Source organism: Pantherophis guttatus, chromosome 1 (genome assembly GCF_059756535.1).
Source record: "Pantherophis guttatus breed Tessera chromosome 1, ASM5975653v1, whole genome shotgun sequence".
Taxonomy (NCBI): domain Eukaryota; kingdom Metazoa; phylum Chordata; class Lepidosauria; order Squamata; family Colubridae; genus Pantherophis; species Pantherophis guttatus.
This window is the reverse complement of record NC_142063.1, coordinates 262,541,549-262,565,299: the sequence shown is the minus strand read 5'-3', so window position 1 is coordinate 262,565,299 and position 23,751 is coordinate 262,541,549. Positions and strand designations below refer to the sequence as shown.

At 37.8% G+C, this 23,751-nt stretch overlaps 1 protein-coding gene across 1 annotated transcript in view; it reads right to left on the bottom strand.

The window, feature by feature from the left end:
* Window positions 1-4,239: 4,239 nt before the first annotated feature.
* UTRN (utrophin) overlaps window positions 4,240-23,751 on the bottom strand; it is a 370,975-nt gene continuing 351,463 nt past the window's right edge. Inside the window, exons 73-76 of the mRNA XM_060692261.2 lie at window positions 22,571-22,679; window positions 20,203-20,295; window positions 7,802-7,824; window positions 4,240-6,377 (exon numbers count right to left, since the gene is read on the bottom strand). Of these exons, the coding sequence (XP_060548244.2) occupies window positions 6,369-6,377; window positions 7,802-7,824; window positions 20,203-20,295; window positions 22,571-22,679 (234 nt within the window). The 3' untranslated portion in view covers window positions 4,240-6,368. The remainder of the gene's footprint in view (window positions 6,378-7,801; window positions 7,825-20,202; window positions 20,296-22,570; window positions 22,680-23,751) is intronic.

Sequence of the window (23,751 nt, the reverse complement as noted above, 5' to 3'; positions counted from 1 at the left end):
CGATTACAGAAAATACGACTTCAGCAACAGAGTGGTCAATGCCTGGAATACGTTACCTGACTCTGTGGTTTCTTCCCTAAACTCCTACAACTTTAACCTTAGACTGTCTACTGTTGACCTCACCCCATTCCTAAGAGGTCTGTAAGGGGCGTGCATTAGCACACCAACATGCCTATCATCCCTGTCCTAATGCCCCCATTTATTCGTATCCATTTCATGTATTCATAATCATGTTTATAGTTATATCTGTTATCTTATGCATGCTTGACAAAATAAATAAATAAATAAATAAATAAATAAATAAATAAATAAATAAATAAAATAAAATAAAATAAAAAATAAATTACTAATCTTTTCAAAAGCCCAAAAAGACATGAAGCTGTTTCAACTTTAGTCCCTTTGATGCAAACCACAGTTTTAAAATCCAAGGAACTGATGGTATTTTCACTATCAAAATGAATGTCAGCTATCAATCACAATAGTAGATACTGTACATTCATACGGTCAAGCTGTACCCATACCACCAGTATATCTTGGCTGTTTATGAATGTTTAAAGGTTGTATTGTTTAATGAAGTTTCTTATATTTGTACAGAATGAACAACTCTGTCAATAAAAGGTGCTCAGACCAGAACTGTTTAAATATAAATTTGAAAGAAATTTGCATTCCAAGTGCTGCTCATCTTTCTTCTACTAGCCATTCCCCAAGGGTTTTTACTGATTAGATTTTTGACAAATGGAGAATATTCTTTTTTTTTCCCAGAAAACATCTGGCAGGGCCATTTGGAACTGCTTTGTAATATTTATCTCTAGTGGTTCTGAGAAGCCTAGACCTACAACCGTAACTTTGGCAATTGTATTGCAAGTATTATCCCACTCGTTAGTCTGATATCACCACCTTTCAATTTAAGTTATATTTGAGTTGCTAATTTGGGACACTTTTGAGCAGTGGTGGGTTGCCCCCGGTTCGGACTGGTTCACAAGAACTGGTAGTAAAACCAGTGGGAGGCCCTGCCCACCGCCCCGGATGTCATCATCGGCGATCTTGCAGAAGCAAGATCCCGCAATCCCCTTGTGAACTGGTAGTAAAGGTAAATAGAACCCACCCCTGCTTTTGAGGTATGATTTTTAGTGATGTTATCACCCATCTTGATTTTGGAATTAATTTTGGTAATCATTACATATGAATCTAGAGTTGGGTGGTTAATCAGGAATAAGGTGCTCCTTTCAAATCTATGTTCCCTTACAAATCTTTATATTAGGTTTATAAGGGGCTGCAATGTGAATAATGTCAAAAGAAGTTTTCTATCAGAAGCAGGGTAATATGTATGCTGTCTGATGACTTCCTTCTGTATAAGACTTCCTATCATCCCAATCCACATCATTAATGGCAAAAGATCCTATGAATTGTATCACATATACTTGCATACAAGCCCATCTACTAAGAAGCAACCTTTAATTTTTTTAACCAAGGTACTGAGGTACTGAGAAGGGACAAAGAAAAAAATGAAAAGTAATCAAGTTCTATGACATTATCTAAAATTGTGAGAAGTAAAAAGAAGAAATATAAAGTTGCTTTATTTGAGCAAGGGTAATATAGATATGTTTCTGGTATGCCTTAATAGTCTTTTGCTGCCATAAATCAAAAACATCTCAGGAACCAGCAAGGCTGTATCAGAATTGGCAGGACGACTCCATTCAACCAGAAAACTGAACTTTTGACATAGAGCTCAGATTTGCAAAGGAAACACATATTCATGTTCCCCACGGACTGAAAAGCCGAAAAGAAGTTTACACATGGCATCACTGTAGCATAAATCAACCAAAGCCCTCCAAAACATCCTAAATAAACCAGAAACCCAGCAGCCCCAGAGGGGGAAAACAGGAGTTATATATAAACAGTGTAAGGATTGCAACAGACACTTGTAGGACAAACAGGTAAGAAGACTAGCAAGACTAGCAAGACTAGCATTCATGCATTCATGAATGCCAACTAACAGAAGACATGAACATTCCTTAATTTCACAACATGTGGATAGACTTGACCATAGTTTCAATTGGGAAACGGTGAACATCCTAGACTAAGCCAAGTCCAAAAATGCCAGAGAATTCCTGAGAGCCTGGCACGCTGACAAATCGGCCATCAACAGCCACCCAGACATCAACAACATATACATACCATTCAAAGAAACAATTAACAAGGAACAAAACCAGCAATCAACACCCAGATGAGCAAACACCAAGATTAACATTAGACTAACAATCAAGAAGCAAACAATACCAATCAAGGAACTGCTAAACAACCTAACAGCCCAACCAAAGAACCACCAAAACCATTCCCAGCAAGACCAATAGTCCAAGCCAATGGAATATAAAGTTAGAGCAAACCCCACACTCTACTAGCACTGATGTTACCTAGTTTGGAATGAAACATCTGCAAGCTCAGAGAACACAAACAACCCCAGTGTAACCCTGGGCTACAAATATTCTCTTCTTTAGGCTTATCTCTGTATAATTCATGGGTTATACATTTTTCATGGTATTTTCACGGTATTTATATGAGAATGTAAATACTATAAAAAGTATTACCTTATATACCTGCAGATAAGACATGGATAAGGAAAACTCAATTTTGGGAGCGCATTCAGGCACTGAAAATTCTTGGCTTATTTATGAGTATATATGGTAATCCATAATATATGGTAATCCAAAAATAACTAGAAGGTTCTCGAGATTTGTATAATTAAAGAAGATAAATTAAAAAATCTTTAAAAGGGGGAAAATATAAGCAGTCCATAGTGCTTATTTCCAAACATTTCAAAAACAGTCACGGGTTGTTTTTTTACACAGCCAAACAAATCAGCTCAATTCTTTTTAAAAAACAAGGTTAGACTTATACGTGACTCACATTATATGCTCAACAGATATTCTAGGTTCAGTAAAAGGGCAAATCGTGTATAACATTTTAAATTATAAATGTATAAATAAAACCAGTGGCCAGTGCATTTTGAAGCACGGAAAAAAATTTCTCACACAATGAGAAATAGTGCGAGTTGTATACCAATAGCTTTTTATGAGCATTATGATGGTTTTTATATACATTCTAGTTTTGATGCTATCTTCTGATAATTTATGATATAAAAACTGGTAAATAAATGATTAAATACTAATCCCTCATTACTCTAGTTAGTCTCTTCCTAGTATTCATTGTGGCTAACAAATTTCCTATATCTGTAGGTAGAGGATGTTTTATGTACAATAATAAACATTCACAAATTCATTAACTCATTTAAAATCAACATTATGGACAGGAGAGATGTGATGTCATCAATTCTTGAAAAGATATTAAACATCTATTTGTCATCCAGGTCATCAGGCATGCCTTCTTCAGAGCCAGTTTTGATACCTTTTGCATTATTTGGCAAATTTCTGCCCCTTCCCGCCGTGCCCAATTAATATAGCGGCAGCTGATACTGTATATAAGGCATGCCCGACACTACCCTTTTGGTTTTTCCAAAAATCTCCTCTACCAGATAATTCAGGAGCAGATCAATATGGATGATGGTTCAAACACCCTGGGAAATTTTTGGAAATTTTCCCCCTCAGCAGGGAGAATTTTCTTCACCCAACAGTATCTTTTAGTGGTTATCTCCCAGTTTTTGTCTCATGGCAGGGCTGAGGAAGGTGTAATCCTCCAGGTGTTCTTGAACTGTATCTTCTGTCCTCCGTCACTGACTAGGAGTTATAGGATAAGGAGAGGGCTATATATTTACCAATTTTGCTGTGGAATGTCCTGTATCAGATGCTTATTTCATTGATGAAAGACTTTTTTCAAGCTGTGCCATGGTTTTAAAGACCTGTTTAGGCTTAGCGTTGAGGTTGTTTATACACCCTGGGGTATAAATTATATTTGCCAGTATCCAGAACATTTGAGTTCAATGCTGACTGCCAGGAAGAGAAATTTTAAGCTCTGCCACTGAATAAAGCAACACATGCTAATACATTTTCAATATGAATAGTAAACCTTTAACTAGATTCACAGATTGGTGGCAGGCCAATCCCACTGGTGAAGATGTATATTGATCCCTGAAAATGTAAAATGGTATAAAAATATGCATTGATGTATGATGCTATATGCTGTTGCTACTTATTTTAAAGGCACCTTGAAATGGGAAGCGTTCTTACAAAGGTATTGAAGCTTTTGAAACTTATTTACTCCTATGAAGAATATCAAACAGTCTTCACTAAAAATTAATTTTATTCAGAGAGTGAAAATCATACTATATAATCAGATTAGAAATGGGAAATGCAATAATTTAAAACCACAAAATGGAAACGTTTCTTTTTCTGAGATGTTACCACAACATATTCCTTTTATTTATCAGTGTTATCAGAGGAAGAGTATTACAATGTAATATTGTTAAGTCATTTTTACTTGACAGCAGAGTAAAGGACAGAATTTGCATACAAACACAGGCTGAAAAAACAATTTATACATATCCTTTCCATAAAAACAAAAGTTCCATCCTATCCATTGCTGGGATTTGTTTTTCTGCTAAAGTATGTTTAAAGGAGGCTCTAGGGGGGTATGTGGGTTTTTTGTTTTTTTTAAACCCCCCTTTGGCTTGATACTATCTGGTAAATGAAAATACTCAAAAATATCAGATCTCTGAACTATTTCCCAAGCTAAATACTAAAAAAAGAAAGAAAAAGAAAATTGGTTTGAGGTAGAAAGGTGGTCATGGCTCTCCTTTTCTGCAAAACTTCTTTTCCTTCTCAAAATATCTATACCAAAATATATTTCTTTCTAGATGAAAAATCCACATAGTAACCTGCAATCTGTTTCTGTTTCCTACTCTGGGCAACCCCCTCCCTCCCCGCTGCTGAAAAAAATAATACTTTTAGATAGCACTTTGAATCATTTGATTATATAGTATATATTATCTAATTTGACCCTCATGATACCTCTAAGCATAGTTACTACTAGTACCACCTCCGTACTGGAGATGAGCTATGAGAAAACTTGAGTGGTTACAAGACATCCTCCTCTGCATCACCCCGAGATTAATGCTTCTTCTACTGCAATGTCATTTGGGATATCATGTCAAATTCTGCTAGGACTCACCTTGTAAATGATAACATAAAATATTGGACAGGCCCGTTAATAATATCCAACAGTGGAATTTCTCCAACACTATTTCGGTCCTTTAAATATGATTATTGCACACATGCAACGCATGGAAAGAATGAGTGAGTGCTTTATAATGAGAGCAAAGGGCCATGCAAAGCCACACAGCCAATGGGGAAGGAACCAAGCCCAGCTACTCATCATAAACAGTGACCGAATTTTTCTCCTCAGCTAGCTCTACCTTGAAACGCTGACTGCAAGGGAATCATTTTTAAAATGTACAATGCTATTGATTAAAGGTATCCGTCCAGCCAACCTTTCTGGCACTAAGGAAGGCAGAGCAATTAGTACTGAAGTAGTCTGAGCTCCTTCATCTAGGTACGCTTCCAAATTACAGTTACTTCAGGACTAGGTTTCATACTTTGAATGGGGTGATAGACATAAAATTTGGCACAGTACGATGGTCATGTCTTCGCCACAGAAAATAAAAACTGCACATACTCAGAATAATTGAATCAAGGTAAAATTCAGCCTAACAATAAAAATTAAAAGCAACAAAATATGGAAGAAAAATCATTCCACATTCTGTGGGAGAAATAAATCCATTAAAATGCTACTTGAGTGCCAACAGTTACTATAGCTGAATGAAGTCAGTGGGGGCAAAATAGAGCCCCGTGTGCCTAATAGATCGCCAAAAATGGTATTTGTCAACACTAACTATGCAGTTTATGAGAAGCTGATTTTTTGCCCACGTTTTCGGACTCTTAGGCTAAGTATAAATGACCTGTGCAGAAAAAGCAGCGTGTCAGAAGAAAAGGTTCTTGAAAAGGTAAATGCAAAAAGCCAAAAGGAATGTATAAATGTAACTCTTTGCTCCAAACTCTAAAGGCAATTCACTTTAGCAATATCAAAAAAGAATGGATATAAATCCCTACCATCCCCTTTCCTGATGCTGCATAATTATATAAATCAAAGTACATATGCATAACCATTTCCAAATACTCCACGGTTTGTTAATTTACAGTTGCATAGAGAGGGAAGAAGGGAAAAACACACACAATAATATAAAACACGACATCCTCATCTTTGGGTAGTTCAAGTGTTTTCTTATTTGGAATAAGAATACACAGAGCTGAACAGCAGGTTACAAGGTCCCAAGCAGCCATGTGATAACTGGAACTTGTGATTGGCACTGGTTGAGCTGAAGTTGGGAAGAGCAGGTGATCTTCCAAAGAAGAGGCTCACATCGCCTGAAGGCAAAAAAACAGTAAGAGGAGACCAACTGAGGACCATATTTTCCAGAGGCAACAGCTTCTTTCAATGTCAAGTAGCTGAGTTAAATTATCTAAGAGGCGTCACATTTTCTAGGAAGACAGATAGCAAAAATGCATAACACATCTTACAAGAATGCATGCCTAACTTTTGCCTACGGCGATAACACTTAATCATGGGTTTGGGAATTAGTTGAATCTTTTCTAATATATATATATATATGTCTCCTCATAGATTATCATTGGATAGGTTCAACAGGCTCAGGGCAAAGCCTGTTAAATCCATTTCACCACATGGGGTTGTTTTCCCAATTAGACAATAAATTGTAATGCCGTTCTGTCCCACCTTCCACTCAGAAGCTCAAGGCAACATAACCAAAGCTTCGTTCTCCTATTTTTCTCCATAATAATTCTATAGGTTGGTAGAGAGTATGACTGGTCCAAAGTAGCTCTAGAGTTTCTGTAGGTTGACTAAAACCTGGGTTCCATTGTCCAAGACACCTTACCACTACACCGTATTGGCACTAACTAAGTATGATGTAGCAACTCCTCTGGGTTGGATCAAGATGAGCAAACTTAAAGCTCAGTACATCCTACGCTGCAGAGCAGTAGATTAAATAGTTTCATTAATAGCTTTTTTTCCCTTATTGATTATGTCTGTGCACTTCTGCCTTGGCATCTTGACAAAAGCATAGCAAGAGAGTCCTGTTACAGTATTGTACAGTATTAATATGAACGGGGATAATTAGTTAATAATAAAGTAGTAACTTACCAATAAGTTATCACTTTATTATTAACTGATTATTGCCATTCATGATAAATACCTAAAACAAAGGTTACACATGAAATATTACACTCAAATAATACTCTTTCCTCCCCCCCTTTTTATTTTTTTTACAAGTCTCTTGAACACAACACATTTCCTTCAATTATACCACATATGCAGGATTTCGTTGATAGAGTATGAAAAAAGTGGCAGTATTACTATCCTTGAATTGTTAATATTATTTTTGTGTGTAGGGTATGTGTGTGTGTTTAATCTTTATTTTTTTTTCTCCATACGAATCTAAGAAAATTAAAACAGTGTTTCCTTTCCACCATCTCTGAAATGAAGAATCAGATCTATGCTCCATGGAAACCAAAATAACATGAAAGTAGATTTGGTGTGGTTTTGTGCTACAGGTAAAATACTAAGGTAGGATGAGGTCACTCATTCCTACATGCTGCATTTTCAGCCAGGTAACCCTTCATATACACAAAATCCTGCTCGTGTCATACTCTGCAGGGGGCAGGGCCATTAGGAAAAAAGACATTTTAATTCTGTGCATTTGCCCTGAGAAAAAGTGAAATAAAAATATCTGTCCCATTAAAACCTACTTAAAAAGCATTCAAATGTTTCATACCTGTGATTTGCCAGTAAGATTTGCTGTAAATAAGAAAACACAGTGATTAGTTGTCATATAATGCAGTCTCAAAAGATTAAGATGTAGCTATGCTGTATGCAGAAAACAATTTATATCCGACACATTCCATGATTTTTTTTAAAAAAAATCTGTCAGAATTCCTTCCCATAAATCCTAAGCACTCTATTAACCATTTGATTATAACAAAGTATTTGCACAGATCAAATATGTTAGCATATAAATTTTTAATAGTCATATTTAATGAAATGAATTCAAATAGAGGGGTTTACATTATTGCTATAACAACACATGGTGATGGCACAGGAAATATATGGATGATCACTCAAATAAATGACAGGTTTAAATTTAAATCTAGAGACTGGAGAACAGATAATTAGGCAACTATGAAAAAATAATGCCAACACGGACATCAAAATGATAAAAGCAGCATCATACTGCTGCCACTTTCACATGTATATACAAAAGGAGAAGATTGCAATGGCGCAATCCAAATAGTCCTTGACTTACAACAGTTCATTTAGTGACCATTCGAAGTTACAATGGCACTGAAACAAATGACTTATGACCATTTTTCACACTTATAACCATTGCAGCATCTTCATGGTTTACGTTTGGATGCTTGACAACTGACTCACATTTATGATGATTGCAGTGCCTCGGAGTCATGTGATCCCCTCTTGTGACCTTCTGACAAGCAAAGTCAGATTCACTTAACAACCGTGTTATTAATTTAAGAACTGCAGTGATTCACTTAACAAATGTGGCAAGAAAGGTCGTAAAATGGGGCAAAACTCACAGAACGTATTTCTCACTTAACAACGTAAATTTTGGGCTCAATTGTGGTGGTAGGTTGAGGACTACCTGTACTGCTTTCATTGGTCATTCTTTCCCTGAAGAACGGAAATAAACCTCACATAAATATTATGCTTGATGATAATCCCAAATTAACAGACAGCACCTTATCGTCACTCCCACTTTGAGAAATCTGATGTTGGTACCCAGTTGAAACTTTCATACGTAACCTTTTTTTGGTACAAAAACCACAATCCAAATATACAGAACTCATTTGGTGTTAGTTCATTAAATGGAAGGTGATCTAAGTGATCACAGGGGCTTGTGTTCTGTCGGAAGGTGTGAAACTGGATTAAACAGGCATTCTGCTAGAAAGCTTCCCTTAACCTTCCTAAGGTTTCTCATATCTTCAGGCCTCTTTCACAATAAATCCAGGTCTACCGTAAGATTTTATGAAATAATCATAAAAGCAAAGGTTTCCCCTGACTGGTTGTGTCCAACTCTAGGGGACAGTGCGCATCTCCATTTCTTAGCCAAGGGAGCCAGCATTGTCCAAAGACATTTCCATGATCATGTGACCAGCATGACTATATGCTGAGGCACAGGGAATGCTGTTACCTTCCCACCAAAGTGGTACCTATTCATCTACTTGTATTTGCATGCTTTCAAGCTGCTAGATGGGGAGGAGCTGGGGCAAGGAACGGGAAACTCACTCTGTCACACAGTGCTTGGGTGTCGAATCTGGTCTGTCAGCTTTCCAACTGACGAGTATCTTTAACTACTGAAGTCATCACGCCCCCATAAATAATCATATTTCTATCTTTGCTAGTTGAATACTAATTTGTGATGCTATGATATGAAATGTATACAACATCTTCAAGCTGATCCAGGGGTGAAATCCAGCAGGTTCTGACAGGTTCTGGAGAACCGGTAGTGGAAATTTTGAGCAGTTCGGAGAACAGTAGTGGAAATTTTGAGTAGTTTGGAGAACCGGCAAATACCATCTCTGGCTGGCCCCAGAGTGGGGTGGGAATGGAGATTTTGCAATATCCTTCCCCTGCCATGCCCACCAAGCCATGCTTCGCTCACCAAGCCATGCCCACAGAACCGGTAGTAAAAAAAATTGGATTTCACCACTGAGCTGATCCATAAAATATCTTAAAAGGGATGATGGGAAGTGTAATGAGCTAGATCCAGAATTCCTATAACTTGCACCCATTTTCATTTACCCACTTCCCCTCTTCAGAGATACAGTAAGTTCTCCCATCTCCAAACACAGAGGAGGAGTGAATTTGCAGAACAAAGCCCTGTCTACCACAGCTTCTCTTTGGTTTTATCACTTCTGGAATCAACAACAAAGCATGGACTTCCTATTCACTAGCCGAAGAGGAAAACATGATGTTATATGTGACATACAGGTAGTCCTCAATTTAGTCATAATGAAGCCTTTGCCCATCACAATCATCGTGATGGTCATAAATAGATTTTAAGACCATTTATGCAGTGAACACAGTGGTTGTTAAGCAAATCATTGGTTTGCTATTGGTGTGGTTTGCCAGAAATCTGAAATAACTAGTTTTTTTGGCAAAACCATCCAAAAATGTGGTCATGTGTCTATGGTCCAGTTGCCAAACACCCGAAGTTCAGTCATGTGACTGTGGGGAGGAAGGTGATGTCAGAACTTTGAATTTGGCTCCTAAGTACCCCCCAGGTCGGTCCATTAGAACTTTGGACACTTATAAGTTGAGGACTACTGTAATATACAGTGGCCGTATGTGACTATTGACATTCTATATCAGGGGTGTCAAACGGAGTCGTCACGTGACGTATAGTGAGTTTTTTCCCCTTTGCTAAACTGGCCATGGGTGTGGCCAGCGTGTGACGCCTCTGGCCCACGGGCCGCGAGTTTGACACCCCCGTTCTATATACACATGCCTGGGAAGCCTGAATGGGCAATTTTCCAGAGGCAGATATAGCAGTACTTAGTGATTTTATTATGAAACATGAGGACAAGACAATGGTACTCTTCTAACTCCATGCAGTTTCTTTGAAATGTATCTGTTATTGTTATAGCCAGTAAGAGGTTTTTTTTAAAAAGAATCCATATTAGTCAAAGTCATTCAACAATCTAGAAGAAAGAAAAAAAAATAGAGAAACCTTATTTTTCAAACCAGTGTTATTTTTAACAAAATGACAGGGTCTCTGATTCTAACAATTCATTTTCTCCAAGGTTGAAGAAATTGACAAGATAGCATCATTAAAAGTGTATTGCTAACTCAGTATTTCCAGGAAATTAGAATGGATTTCACATTCAGTCTCTCTCTTTCTGGTTCACCATGAAGTACCACAGCACTGTTGCTCTCCTGAATGATCTTATTGTAAAAGTATTCATTTCATAAGATTTGGGGAGGAGGGTGCCTTTGAGTCAGGGTTAACTCCTGGCAACTCCCTGAAGTTTACTTGGCAAGGTTTTTCAGAAGTGATTTGGTGTTGCCTCCTTCCTAGGACTGAGAGAGTGAGTGACTGGCCCAAGGTCACCCAGCAGCTTTGTCCCTAAAGTGGGAGTAGAACTCATACTCTCCTGGTTTTTAGTCTGATGTGTTAACCACTACACTAGTGATCTTTCATGTAACTCTTTCATGTTAGCTCAAGTAAATGTTGCTACATCTGCCAAATGGGTCACTTAATTATTTGGCCTTGAATTTTTTTTTTAATTTTGATTTATATGCCGCCCTTCTCCAGAGACTCAGGGCGGCTTACAATGCGTTAAGCAATAGCCTTCATACTTTTGTATATTTTTATAAAGTCAGCTTATTGCCCCCACAAACTGGGTCCTCAATTTACCTACCTTGGAAAGGATGGAAGGCTGAGTCGACCTTGAGCCTGGTGAGAATTGAACTCACAGTAATTGCAGGCAGCTGGATGTTAAATGCTGCCTTAGTAGGAGGCATTAGCCTCCTACGCCACTCAGGCTCCTATTTAATTTAATTGTTCTTTCATTTAAAGTAAGGGATGTTCTCTTTAAAGGAGAAATTGTCCCTCTTGGTTATGTCAATTTTCATCTTTTGTTCGTACTAGGATACTGGGACCACTTTATTATATCTTCTAAATGTGGATCTGCTTACAGTTGAGAGTTGAGATATGAAGAAATCAGGTTTACATGTTCGATTACTGATATTATTTCAGAGTGCCATATGGACTTTTTGCTGACCCTTGGTTTGGAGAAGATGTTAGTTATTGGGTTTTCCTATAGTTAAGAGTTGGGTTATGAGATGAAAAGTTTTATATTTGTTCACTAAGTGGAAGTGAAGAAATAGTGAAATTTCTTATACTTGTCATAACGAATTATAGGAATTGTAAGAATATTTCTACTAGTTCTGCAAATAAAGAAAGCAAGAAAATCCCTTTTTTCCTATTCTACTTCCCTGAATATACCCAATTTTAAATGACTTGTTTCTTAATGTGTGTGTTTTTGGGTCTGGATGGGGAGAAATAGGCTCAGACTCAACCCTTCCAAGACCGAGTGGCTGTGGCTTTCGGCGTCCCGATATAGTCAGTTGGTGCCATCGCTGACTATTGGAGGTGAATGCCCCCCCCCCACAGAGAGGGCTCGTAATCTGGGTGTCCTCCTGGACCCACGGCTGTCTTTAGAAGACGGCCATGGCCAGGGGGGCTTTTTATCAGGTTCACCTGATTCGCCATTTGCAGCCCTTTCTGGACCGGGACGCCTTGCGCACAGTCACTCATGCCCTTGTCACCTCCCGGCTGGACTATTGTAATGCTCTCTACATGGGGCTCCCCTTGAAGAGCACTCGGAGGCTTTAGCTGGTCCAGAATGTGGCCGCACGGGGGTTTATGGGCACAACTCATCGTGCCCACATGACAACCCTCCTGCGCAAGCTGCACTGGCTCCCAGTGGTCTTCCGGATGTGATTCAAGGTGTTGGTTGCCACCTTTAAAGCGCTCCATGGCATAGGACCCATGTACCTTCGAGACTTCTGCCACCAATAGACTCCCACTGGCCAATTCGCTCCCACAGAGAGGGTCTCCTCAGGATGCCATCAGCCAAGTTATGTCGGCTGGCGACACCCAGGGGGAGGGCCTTCTCTGTGGGAGCCTCTGCCCTGTGGAATGAACTGCCCACGGAAATGCGTAAGATCTCCGACCTCCGTGTATTTCGCTGTGCCCTCAAGACCCTGCTGTTCCGCCAGGCTGGGCTATCAATGTAATGATTTTTAAATTGGGTGTTTTAAATTTTTGGGGTTTTAAATCTGAGCCGAAATTATTTAATAATTTTAATTATTTTTAACTGATGTCTGTCCTTGTGCTTTTAATAAGCTGTACACCGCCCTGAGTCCTTCAGGAGAAGGGCGGTATAGAAATAAAATTATTTATTTATTTATTTATTTGTATGTATGTATGTATGTATCTATGTATATCACAAAACCTTCAATAGCAGGCTCAATTCTGCACTGTGAACAGAACTTATTTTTTTCTACAAATTATGAAATAACAAAGAAGAGATGCTCTGAATAAATGCAATAAGGTTCTCACTTGCTGGTTAATATTCATATATTACAGTATTTTGTTATGTGCACAAAGTAAATGTTCTGGGAGATACTTTCAATTATGTCATTTTCCCCCCCTCAACTGCCTGGGAAGCAGACAGAAGTTCAATTTCTGTTCTGATCACAGTGGATTACTGAATGAAGATGCCTTTGCTCTCCACACACTATGATTAGAAGAGCAAATCCTATCATTTAGAGAATATCAAAGGCACGGTAGAACTATTTCTAAAGTGGAATTGGTAATTTAGGCTTAATGCTGATACTTGAGAAGTTTGAAAGGAGCAGGAACTTCAAGGAAAAGATTTAGAACTCTTCCAAAGTGGGAGAAGGTTTCAGTTTCCCATATTTTTTTCTCAGAGCGCCTTTTTACTCTTGCTGTTTTTTTGTGGTTTGATTATTAAGCAATTACTGTGGGGTCTTAGTTGGAGTGGTACAGTGGCCTAGAGGTGGAGCTCTCCTCTCACAATCACGTGTGGTTGTGAGTTCGATCCTAGGTAGAGGCAGATATTTCTCTCTCTGGGCACACTGAGAATATATCTGCTGAATAAAACTCCACATTGGCGACATCCAGGCATTAAAACACTCTGCTAGCTCCATTCGGTTGCCCAGACTCCACCCTGCAAGGGATTGTGGGGTCATTAAATGAAGATGATGATGACTGTAGGGTCTTAGTTCATTCTGAGTAAAATACCAGTAGCATAACTAGTTGGTGTGGAAGCTCTGCAACTTATTTGCTTGTGTTAATGAATACAAGTAGTCCTCGACTTACAACCACAATTGAGCCTAAAATTTCTGTTGCTAAGTGATACATTTGTTAAGTGAGTTTTGCCCCATGTTACGACCTTCCCTGTCACAGTTGTTAAGTGAATCACTGCAACGTAATCATTGTTAAGTTAGTAACATGGCTGTTAAGTGAATTGGCTTCCCCATTGACTTTGCTTGTCAGAAGATAGCAAAATGTGATTATATGACCTCAGGACCATCACAAATGTGAATCAGTTGCCAAGCATCTGAATTTTGAATACGTGACCATGGAGATCCTGTAATGGTCATAAGTGTAAAAAACTATCATAAGTCACTTTTTTCAGGGCTGTTGTATCTTTGAATGGTCACTAAATGAACCATTTTAAGTCGAGGACTACCTGTATGTGAAGAACACTTTCAGAATATCACTTGAATGACATCTACTAACAAATACTGCAACATACAACACAAAATCTCACCCAATGAAGCTAAACGATGGTGAATGATTTCACAAAGACAAAGGAAAAATACTTCAATAGCTTAGAGGCAGGGGGGCAAATATGGCTCCTTTATGACCTGTGGACTTCAACTCCCAGAATTCCTGAGCCAGCTTGGCTGTCTCAGCCAAGAGAAAATCAGCCATAGAGAAAATCTATGAAATTCACTGCCATAAAATCTAATGATCACTTTTTTTAAAGGAATACTAGATGAATTCATGGAGGATATCACTATTAGAATTGTGATATCTATATAGCAACTCTGGCATCAACAGTAAAAAAAAGCCAGTGGCATTTTGTTATGTATCAAATTTAGTTGAACAATGTGATAAATAGGCTGTTGGCTAGATAGGATTTTGGTATTACTTTCCACATTTCACATGCATGCAAAGAGGAAAATAAATGCCTTTCTGAGTAAGGGAAAAAAAGTCAGTGCGATGCCATCTACTGAGCATAATGGACATAATGGACATTATTCCTGTGGGTGCTAGTTAGTGGTATTACAACACAAAGCATTACAGCCCATTATATTTTAGAAAGTAACATTTGACTGTAGAGGGTCTTCCTGGAGGGACTCTGCTTTCATTAAATTTAATTTGTTAGGAGCCACAGTTATCACAGGCTGATTACTAGGAACTGCATGCCATTAATCAGAGAGAAAAAAAAGCTGCATATCAAAAATAGTTGTCTGTTGTTACTGTAATGTTTATTACAAACAAGGTTTTGCCTTTAAAACAACTGGCAAGAGTTTTCCCATTGCACACAGGATGCTTTAAAGCCTACTGACACTGCTATCATAGCTTGTCAACTTTAGGATCATTGCTTTCTGCTCTTCATCACTCTATCTTGATCTTAGTTGTATCTTCTTTCTGTCTTCTTGATCCTTATTAAGGTTGCTTCATCCAGTCACCTCTTCCTGAACTAGCCTCTACATGACTATTCAAATACTGGGTGAAGTTCTGGGGGTGCAACTATTAACATGCACACATTTGTGCTTGGAACGCTAACAAATAAATCTAATGTACTGTAATCCAGAGGTCCCCAACCCCCAGTCCATGGACTGCCACCGGTCCTGGCCTGCCAGGAACTGGTCCGTGCAAGCCCCATCCCTGCACATGTGGAACTATGCCCCCACCTGGTCCACAGAAAACTGCTCTCCACAGAACCGTCCGTGGTGCCCAAAAGGTTGGAGGTTGCTGCTCTAACCCACAGAAATACACATAAAGAACATTTCTACTTAAAAAAACAAATTCCTCTAAAATTTTCTAAGGAGACCTCTTTCTCCATGGAAAAAAATAGAGATATTTGCTCTTATTTGGTTATGGCCTGTCTAAACATTGGGTTCTGAATAAGCAAAATAATAATGATCAACATTTTGACCATTATCAATGGTCTCATCTCGAAATTTCCAAAATCCTACCCCAAAAGCCAGCTGTTGGATTGCTGTTGAGCTCAACAGACAGAGCTCTGAGTCTCCGGAGAAGGGCGGCATATAAATCAAATTTAAAAAATAAAAATAAAATAATAATAATAGTGAAATTGCATCAAATCCAACCAGACTGATAAGATTTTAAACCTTGCTGTGGGCATTATTTTAAGTGGCATTCTACTTCAGTGCATTTTCTTTTCTCTGAGCAGATGGGCAGTTTTAAAAGCAAAACACTGGTTGTAGCCATTAACTATTTTAAGGGATACAAAGCATAATTATAAATAAATATGTCACTGAAAGCTTTCAAACAGAAAAAAAAGGGGGGGGAATAGCATCAAAAGGTGGTAATAAGAAAAGGACATCCAGGTATTCTGCTAATTATCTTTAATATTATTTTTAATATTTTTTTGAAGTCCAACATCTTGCTTTACAACATGTAATTAACTCCCTTTCATTGTTAATTTAAAAAAAAACTATATGCTTAATTTGAAATATCCTGAAGGACTGCGGGCAAGATTACTACATAAAATAGCCATTTCCTCTTTCATCTCTCCTTCAATCGTCCTCCCTTCCCATGTGGACAGTAAGATACATCTATTTATCCAGAGTCTGAAAGCTCAAGTATAAATTCTCTGATATTGCTATCCAAACATTGCCTAGTTATTTATTTTTAAATAACGTAACCCTCAGTATGTTTTCAATGTTCAAACAGGCTTTAAAACCTGTTTTTAAGTTTCCTAAAGCACTTCAGGCACTATGTGTAAAGGTTAAATTTCACAGTAGGTTCACGATTTCACAGTTTTTGCTACAACCCCATGGAATTCTACAGTTCCTGACAATTTCCAACATCAGAAAACTATTTTCTTTAATTGATCAATTCCAGGATAGAATTGGAAGCAAGAATTCAAACAAGATAATGATACGTTTCATGCAACCTATCATTTTCCACTTTAAACAATACAGAAAGCTGATTTTTTAAATTCTTGAAATTGCTTAGTTTGAAGGAAAGAATATCTCTACCTTTCCTTGTTTTTAATGATAGTATTATGACTGTAAAATGGGAAATGAAAGTTACAGCTGAGAACAGAAAAGGACAAAGAAAGTACAAGTCCTCTGGTTGATTTAAAGGCATGAGTTGTTCTGGCTAAAGGAGAGCATCAGTCATATACTTTCAACTTCAGAAGCTCAGCTCTACACTCAAGGGTGGATAGAAGAGGTCTGATTTAGGGATCTTTTCAGTTTTCAAAATTTAGCATAAGTTTGGGAGAAAATATGGCATGCACGTGTATGAGTGAGGTATTAAAACTACTAGTTTCTAAGGGAAAATCCTTGAAGTATGGGGAGAATTAAAAAAATGTGTTTTGACCTTATGTAAGGCTTTCCAAATAGCTTGTCTTAAAGATCATCTCCAAAGGGATAATGAAGAGTTTGAATCTGAGAAATATTTTTCACTACAAGTAATCCACATTTCTATCTCATAGTAATTGTTTAGAATTGGTACTCCATATTCTAAATTAGAATAGAATTTGAATAATTATCAGAAAAAATAATAAACCCCAGGAACCAATTCAAGTAGCTGAATTTTAATTTGCTTTCTAGCTAAGTTGTAAAGTGTATGATCTCCATCATGGTCCTGCCAAAAGGAAGGAAATTTATGAGAGATGGGAGATATTTAAGAGAGTTTAATACAATCTGGTTTAGAATTATAGCTAATAATACTGTAAATGGATCAGGTTATTATAACTGAGATTAGCAGAGCAGAGCACAACTACAAACAACATAATACATAATAGAATTTGATTTGATCTCAGTTATTCTGCATAGGATTGTATACCTTAAATGGTTTAATTTTATGAATATTAAATGCATTTGCCTTTATGATTTCAAAGGAAGCAGCACAAAATTGGTATTGAATTAGAAATAAATATGAGTTCTCAATGAATGTCAGGTCAACTTAAGATAAAGATTGACAATGAAAGTTATGCAAAATAATTGCTATCTACATGTTCATGCACTCTATTAAGGATCAGAATAAATCACCCTAGCGGAGCATAAAGTATTCACCTATCTAACGAAGAATGAACAATTAGCAAAACGCTAACAGGAATGTCTAAATTAGTCATTACAATCAAACTTATAAAGCAGATTTGTTTCTGTTACTGTTGCAGAATGAGGCTACTTTACATTCCATCTTCTGCATATCTGCATCATCTTAGTTGATTTAGCTGATCGTCCCTTGTGTATTTGTTGGAAAACATAATAAAAAATTCATATCCCAAGCAGCAAATATTAACACCTTAATAGGATGTCATAAAGAACACAATTCAAAAGCAAGTAAAAATTCAATTTGGCGCATCCAATTTGTATTTGGAGGGAAAACGAGTGACAAAAACATAACTTTCAGCTGAGAAAAAAAGTGAAAACTCATGTGGGACTCAGTAATTGCTTTATCTAGACTTCACAGATTGGTGATTAATTGGCAGGCTAAGGAATAAGTTGGCATTCTAGGCTTACAAAAATTTGGGGCTCCTAAATAATAACAAAGTACATGCATCACTAAGGCACATTGAAAGCATGTAAGTCACCTGCTAAATGAACAGTATCTCATTAAATGCAACAAAGTTTATTAACTGAAACTCTACATGGGGGGGGAACAGTATCATAAACCTTCCTGACCCACCTACTTTTTCTATTAAAGAGAAGTTGCGTGAACAGAAACAATGTAAATTAGTATTTTATGCAAAATTTTTGGCACATAATTTTGTGATACTTGCAATAAAGGTAAGTGTGTGCTGCAAGACCTATTTATTTATTGTTTATTGGTTCGATTTATATGCCGCCCTTCTCCGGAGACTCAGGGCGGCTTACAATGCGTTAAGCAATAGCCTTCATACTTTTGTATATACCTGCTTAGTAGGACTTCCGGGCCCCCCTAAGCGGTGTTCTTTTTTATACAAAGTCAGCTTATTGCCCCCACAATCCGGGTCCTCATTTTACCTACCTCGAAACGATGGAAGGCTGAGTCAACCTTGAGTCTGGTGAGATTTGAACTTGCAGTAATTGCAGGCAGCTGGTGCTATTTAACAGCACTTTAGTCTGCTGCACTACCAAGGCTCTGTTCTTGGACATATGGCCAAGGTTATTAGTTATTCTGCATGAAGGATATGGATGTACACAATGATACAAATAAAAGACATGTGACATACTGTGTATATCTGTTACTGAATTATAGTATTTCAAACTACTACAAGAATCAAGCTACAAGTTACATCAATTGCATAAAGTACATTTCTTAGAGGCTGGTTATATAAATTGACATTCTGCATACTGTATAAAAAAGCAACAAATCTGGATTAAGCCAATACAGATTGCATATTTATCTAGATAAAAAGATTTCCTATAGTATGAGAAGATCCACTCTCCTCTGATCATACTGTTTGCTCAAGGTACCTAAGACTTTTTGGTGTTTATAATGTTAATCACTAAGCATTTTCTTCAATATGGGCATTAAGCAATGCATGCTAGCAATGTTAACTTGATGCAATGGACTGTAAGAGTTATCTTGGGAAACAAGAGTGAGAACAAAGAAAATGGTCAGATAAAAAAATAATTGAATCCAAGGCAGAAATGTAATTTGAGAAACTGATTTAGACTTGAGCCTCCTTAGTTCTCATGAAAGTAAGGCAGGGATGGGGGAGGCCCATTCAAAACTTGCAAGGTTTATTACTGTAACTTATAATAAAAGTAGAATTAGTATTCATAATTTAGGTTTCCTGGTCTAGTCTACCTCAAAGAACTGACATTTGTTCTCCTTTTTGGTGATTAATTGGCAGGCTAAAGGATCAGTTGGCTTATTCTAGGAGCCTGAGTGGCGTAGGAGGCTAATGCCTCCTACTAAGGCAGCATTTAACATCCAGCTGCCTGCAATTACTGCGAGTTCAATTCTCACCAGGCTCAAGGTCGACTCAGCCTTCCATCCTTTCTAAGGTTGGTAAAATGAAGACCCGGTTTGTGGGGGCAATAAGCTGACTTTGTATAAAATATACAAAAGTATGAAGGCTATTGCTTAACACATTGTAAGCCGCCCTGAGTCTCCGGAGAAGGGCAGCATATAAAAATAAATAAAAATTTTTAAAAAAATTACAAAAATTTGGGACGTCTAGATAATATCAAAGTACACGCAATACTAAGGCACTTTGAAAGAGTAGAGATTGGAGAGATTCCAGATTGGAGAGCCTCCTAAGTGTATTCAGTGAACAGTTTTACAGAACATTAAATGATTGCCTTTCGAATAGGCAATTGTATTCAAGTTCAGCTTCAGATTCTTGGCTTGGTATGTTGAATACTTACAGCGGCAAGCTGGAAATGTGCTATTGATTTGTTCCATGACCTCCGTTAAATCTGTGCTAGTATGATGAGGTGGGACTAGCAAGTCATCTATACCTAATGAAAACAAAATGTGCAACGACTTTAGTAAAAAAGGAAGTAGCATTTAAAATCCCAAAAGCTGCTTCCACCTACCCTTATTATCATTATGGTTTTCAGAATAATTTTAAAAAAGAATTCCACTAATTGGAATATCTGATTCATTATGCAAGAATGGCTCATTGATAATGGCTTGGACAGAGAGGAATAGAAATTAAAAGTATCAATTTATCCCTTTTCTCATATCTGAACTATAAAGCTTATCCATGTTGCCTGCAATGATATTAGACAGAATTTTACCAAGGCAATTAGTTGTGGAAATATTGCAATTTTATCAAGTAGATGATACATGCAGAATGGCTCTGTATTTCAAGTCAATATATTCAGCAGAAAGTCTCAGTGCCCAAATGGCCAATGATCATTATAAAGGCCAGAACCTCCATATTTTGAATAAAGAAGAGAAGAAAAAAATGAAAAGCAATAGTCCTGATTGCCAAATGACCCCCATATAGATGATGTATGTTCCTTGACTTCGTGAGCACAAAAGTACTGGTCTTCAATTGTATGCCTTAAAGCTGAGGTAGCTGAAGGCAACAGTTGGATCCTTGTTCTCTAGCTTCCCTAAGGTTCTATAATATTTTTGGGGTATTCATCTGCTTCTCTTTGACCCAGCACCCATTTCATAATCTGGACTATTTTGTGGCTAGTAGAAGCTTATCTATCTGTCCGCCCATCCCTCCATCCATCCATTTAGCTATCCATTTAACCATCAATCCATCTGTCTAGCTATCTATGTATCAATCCGTGTGTCCATCCATTTCTCACCTACAAACCAGGGGTGAAATGCAGCAGATTCTGACATGTTCTGGAGAACCGGTAGTGGAAATTTTGAGTAGTTCGGAGAACCAGTAAATACCACCTCTGGCTGGCTCCAGAGTGGGGTGGGAATGGAGAGTTTGCAATATCCTTCTGCCAGGAGTTGGGAGGGGATGGAGATTTTGCAGTATCCTTCCCCTGGAGTGGGGAGGAAATGGGAGATTTTGCAGTATCCTTCCTCTGTCACGCCCAGCAAGCCATGCCCACCAAGCCACACCCACAGAACCGGTAGTAAAAAAAATTGAATTCCACCACTGCTACAAACTTATGAAGACTGCAAAAAACATGCAAGTATTAGAAGGTTTGGCTTGGCATTTAAAATTTTTGAAGGGTTTGGACATGAACATTACTTGTTCAAATAATACTTTTAAAAAAAATGTTAAAAAGATTAAAAGTCACGAAACCAACATTTTTTTTTCTCTTTTGCTACTGAAAATTGGCAGCATAGTTTAGTGTAAAATTCCAGAAGCTGCAAAAATGGGACTGGGGCCTCTCTGCAGGTCTAGGCTGCGGAAACATCTGTAATATTTTCAACTTGACTGGAGAGAGATGCAAAAAGAACATATCCTATTCATAGGCATTTTTTAATATCAATGCTTTTACTTAATTAAAAAGTTCAACCTCACCCTTTCAAATCCAACTATTACAATAAAGTCAAAGTCATCTATCATCATGAGGTAACAATAACACAGTAATTGTTTTACTTGTCATGACTGTGGCCTGACTTTAATGGGATCATTTCACAATTGTTGAACATTCAGTAGTGACATATTCAGTTGATGGGTTTGGGGTTTTTGGCCGTTTTATCTATTTAGCTCTTATATTCTTCTTAATATTCCATTGTTTTATATTAAATTTTTGCAAGATGCCCAGAGGGCTTTACAATGGCTAAAAATGCTTTATAGTGGCTAAAATGATAAATGAATGAATAATGTTTTTTTCCAATTTCAGAAAAGTTATGAATCTTTCAGCAAAACTATGAAGCTTTGTTATTTTGAATAACAAACCACATACAAGTAATTATACTTTGTCCTAAGAATAAACTGAATACCTGACCTGGATAATAATAATATATTACACTAAGCAGCTTCTGTAGTAAATTCTTACTTGGTTCTTTGTACATTAACTTTCTAATTTTAAGAAGAAATGCTCACCAAACAAAAAGTTTTATCTCTGTTATTGCATTAGGCAAATACATATACTGAATATTTATATAATGAATGAGACACCATACAACTGGTGGGGGCACAGAAAGGGGTAGCCACATAACTCAAATTTCAACCTGAATATACAATTGCAAGGTATCTCAGATCTCAGCATACATTTTGCGTGGGGTTAATTTTATAACTCAATAGACTTTGGAAACTGGCTCAAGGGAAATATAACACTGCTAGCTGTGCACTAATTAGTAACTTACCTGTCTGATTAAACTGTGAACTAGCATCCTGATCAGATGAATACCCAAGGGTGGATTGCTGAGGTGAAGCATTAGAACAGCTTCCATTAACCCTGGAATCTGTTTCAGGCTGTAAATTAGAGATGGAAAGAAGTTAATTTGAACATACCAGAGCAAACATTAAATAGCTGATCAAATCTAATAAACGTACTTTGTAGTATTCAATATCCAGAATTGAAATGAATCAGACACACCATAAAAAAGAGCAAGCTTTTGATAGAGGTAAGTATCACCCACTGAGCCTGCTGGTTTTCGCCAGTCATGATGGCAATTAGTTTGTTCAGCTGACAATGAACACATATATTGGACTTTTAATATACTTCATAACAGTTTTGATGTAAAGTGAATCCTGTGTTGGCTTTTGCATTTTTGGAACAGTTCAAAGATGTGTAGTGCCAAGAGTCAGAGCAGAACAGAGCAGAATATCAGTACCAATGCAAGTGATAATTCTCTTTAGCCAGAGGTCCCCAACCCCCAGTCTGCAGCCTGGTACCAGTCCATAACCCATTGGGAACTGGGCAGTGGTGGGATTCAAGTAATTTAACAACCGGTTCTCTGCCCTAATTATTTCTTCCAACAATCAGTTTGCCAAACTGCTCTGAAAGTTAACAACCGGTTCTCCTGAACTGGTGCAAACTGGCTGAATCACATGACTTGAACTGGGCCATGCAAGCAGCAGAGAGTGTGCAAAGCCCCATTTGTGCAAGCAGCATTCACACATGCGAAACCATCCCTCCCCCCTGAGGCTGCCACCTTTGCCACTGTTCTGCAGAGCTGGAAAGATTGGGGACCACTGTCTCTAGCAGTATTTCTGTGAGACCTGAAAGCCATCTTTCTACCTTTGTGCCTTCAGGCTTCAGGCCTGCCATGAATCCTACTGTGGGAAATTGAGAGTGGGGATTACATAGAGAGAAGAAGATGTGTAGTCAAAATAAAATTCTTTATAGAAAGTCAAGGGCATGGTGCCCTGCAGCTGTGTTGAGAAGAATAGGAAGGTATCTTGTGTTCCAGACGGTACGTGATTGGATGTGTGGTGGACATGTGGGAGAGGGGCAAGGTCTTGAACTTTCTGTTGGGTGTGGAAAACCCGGAAGCTCTCAGATTCGGGTTTTCCCAGATGTGCCAATATGACATCTCTAATA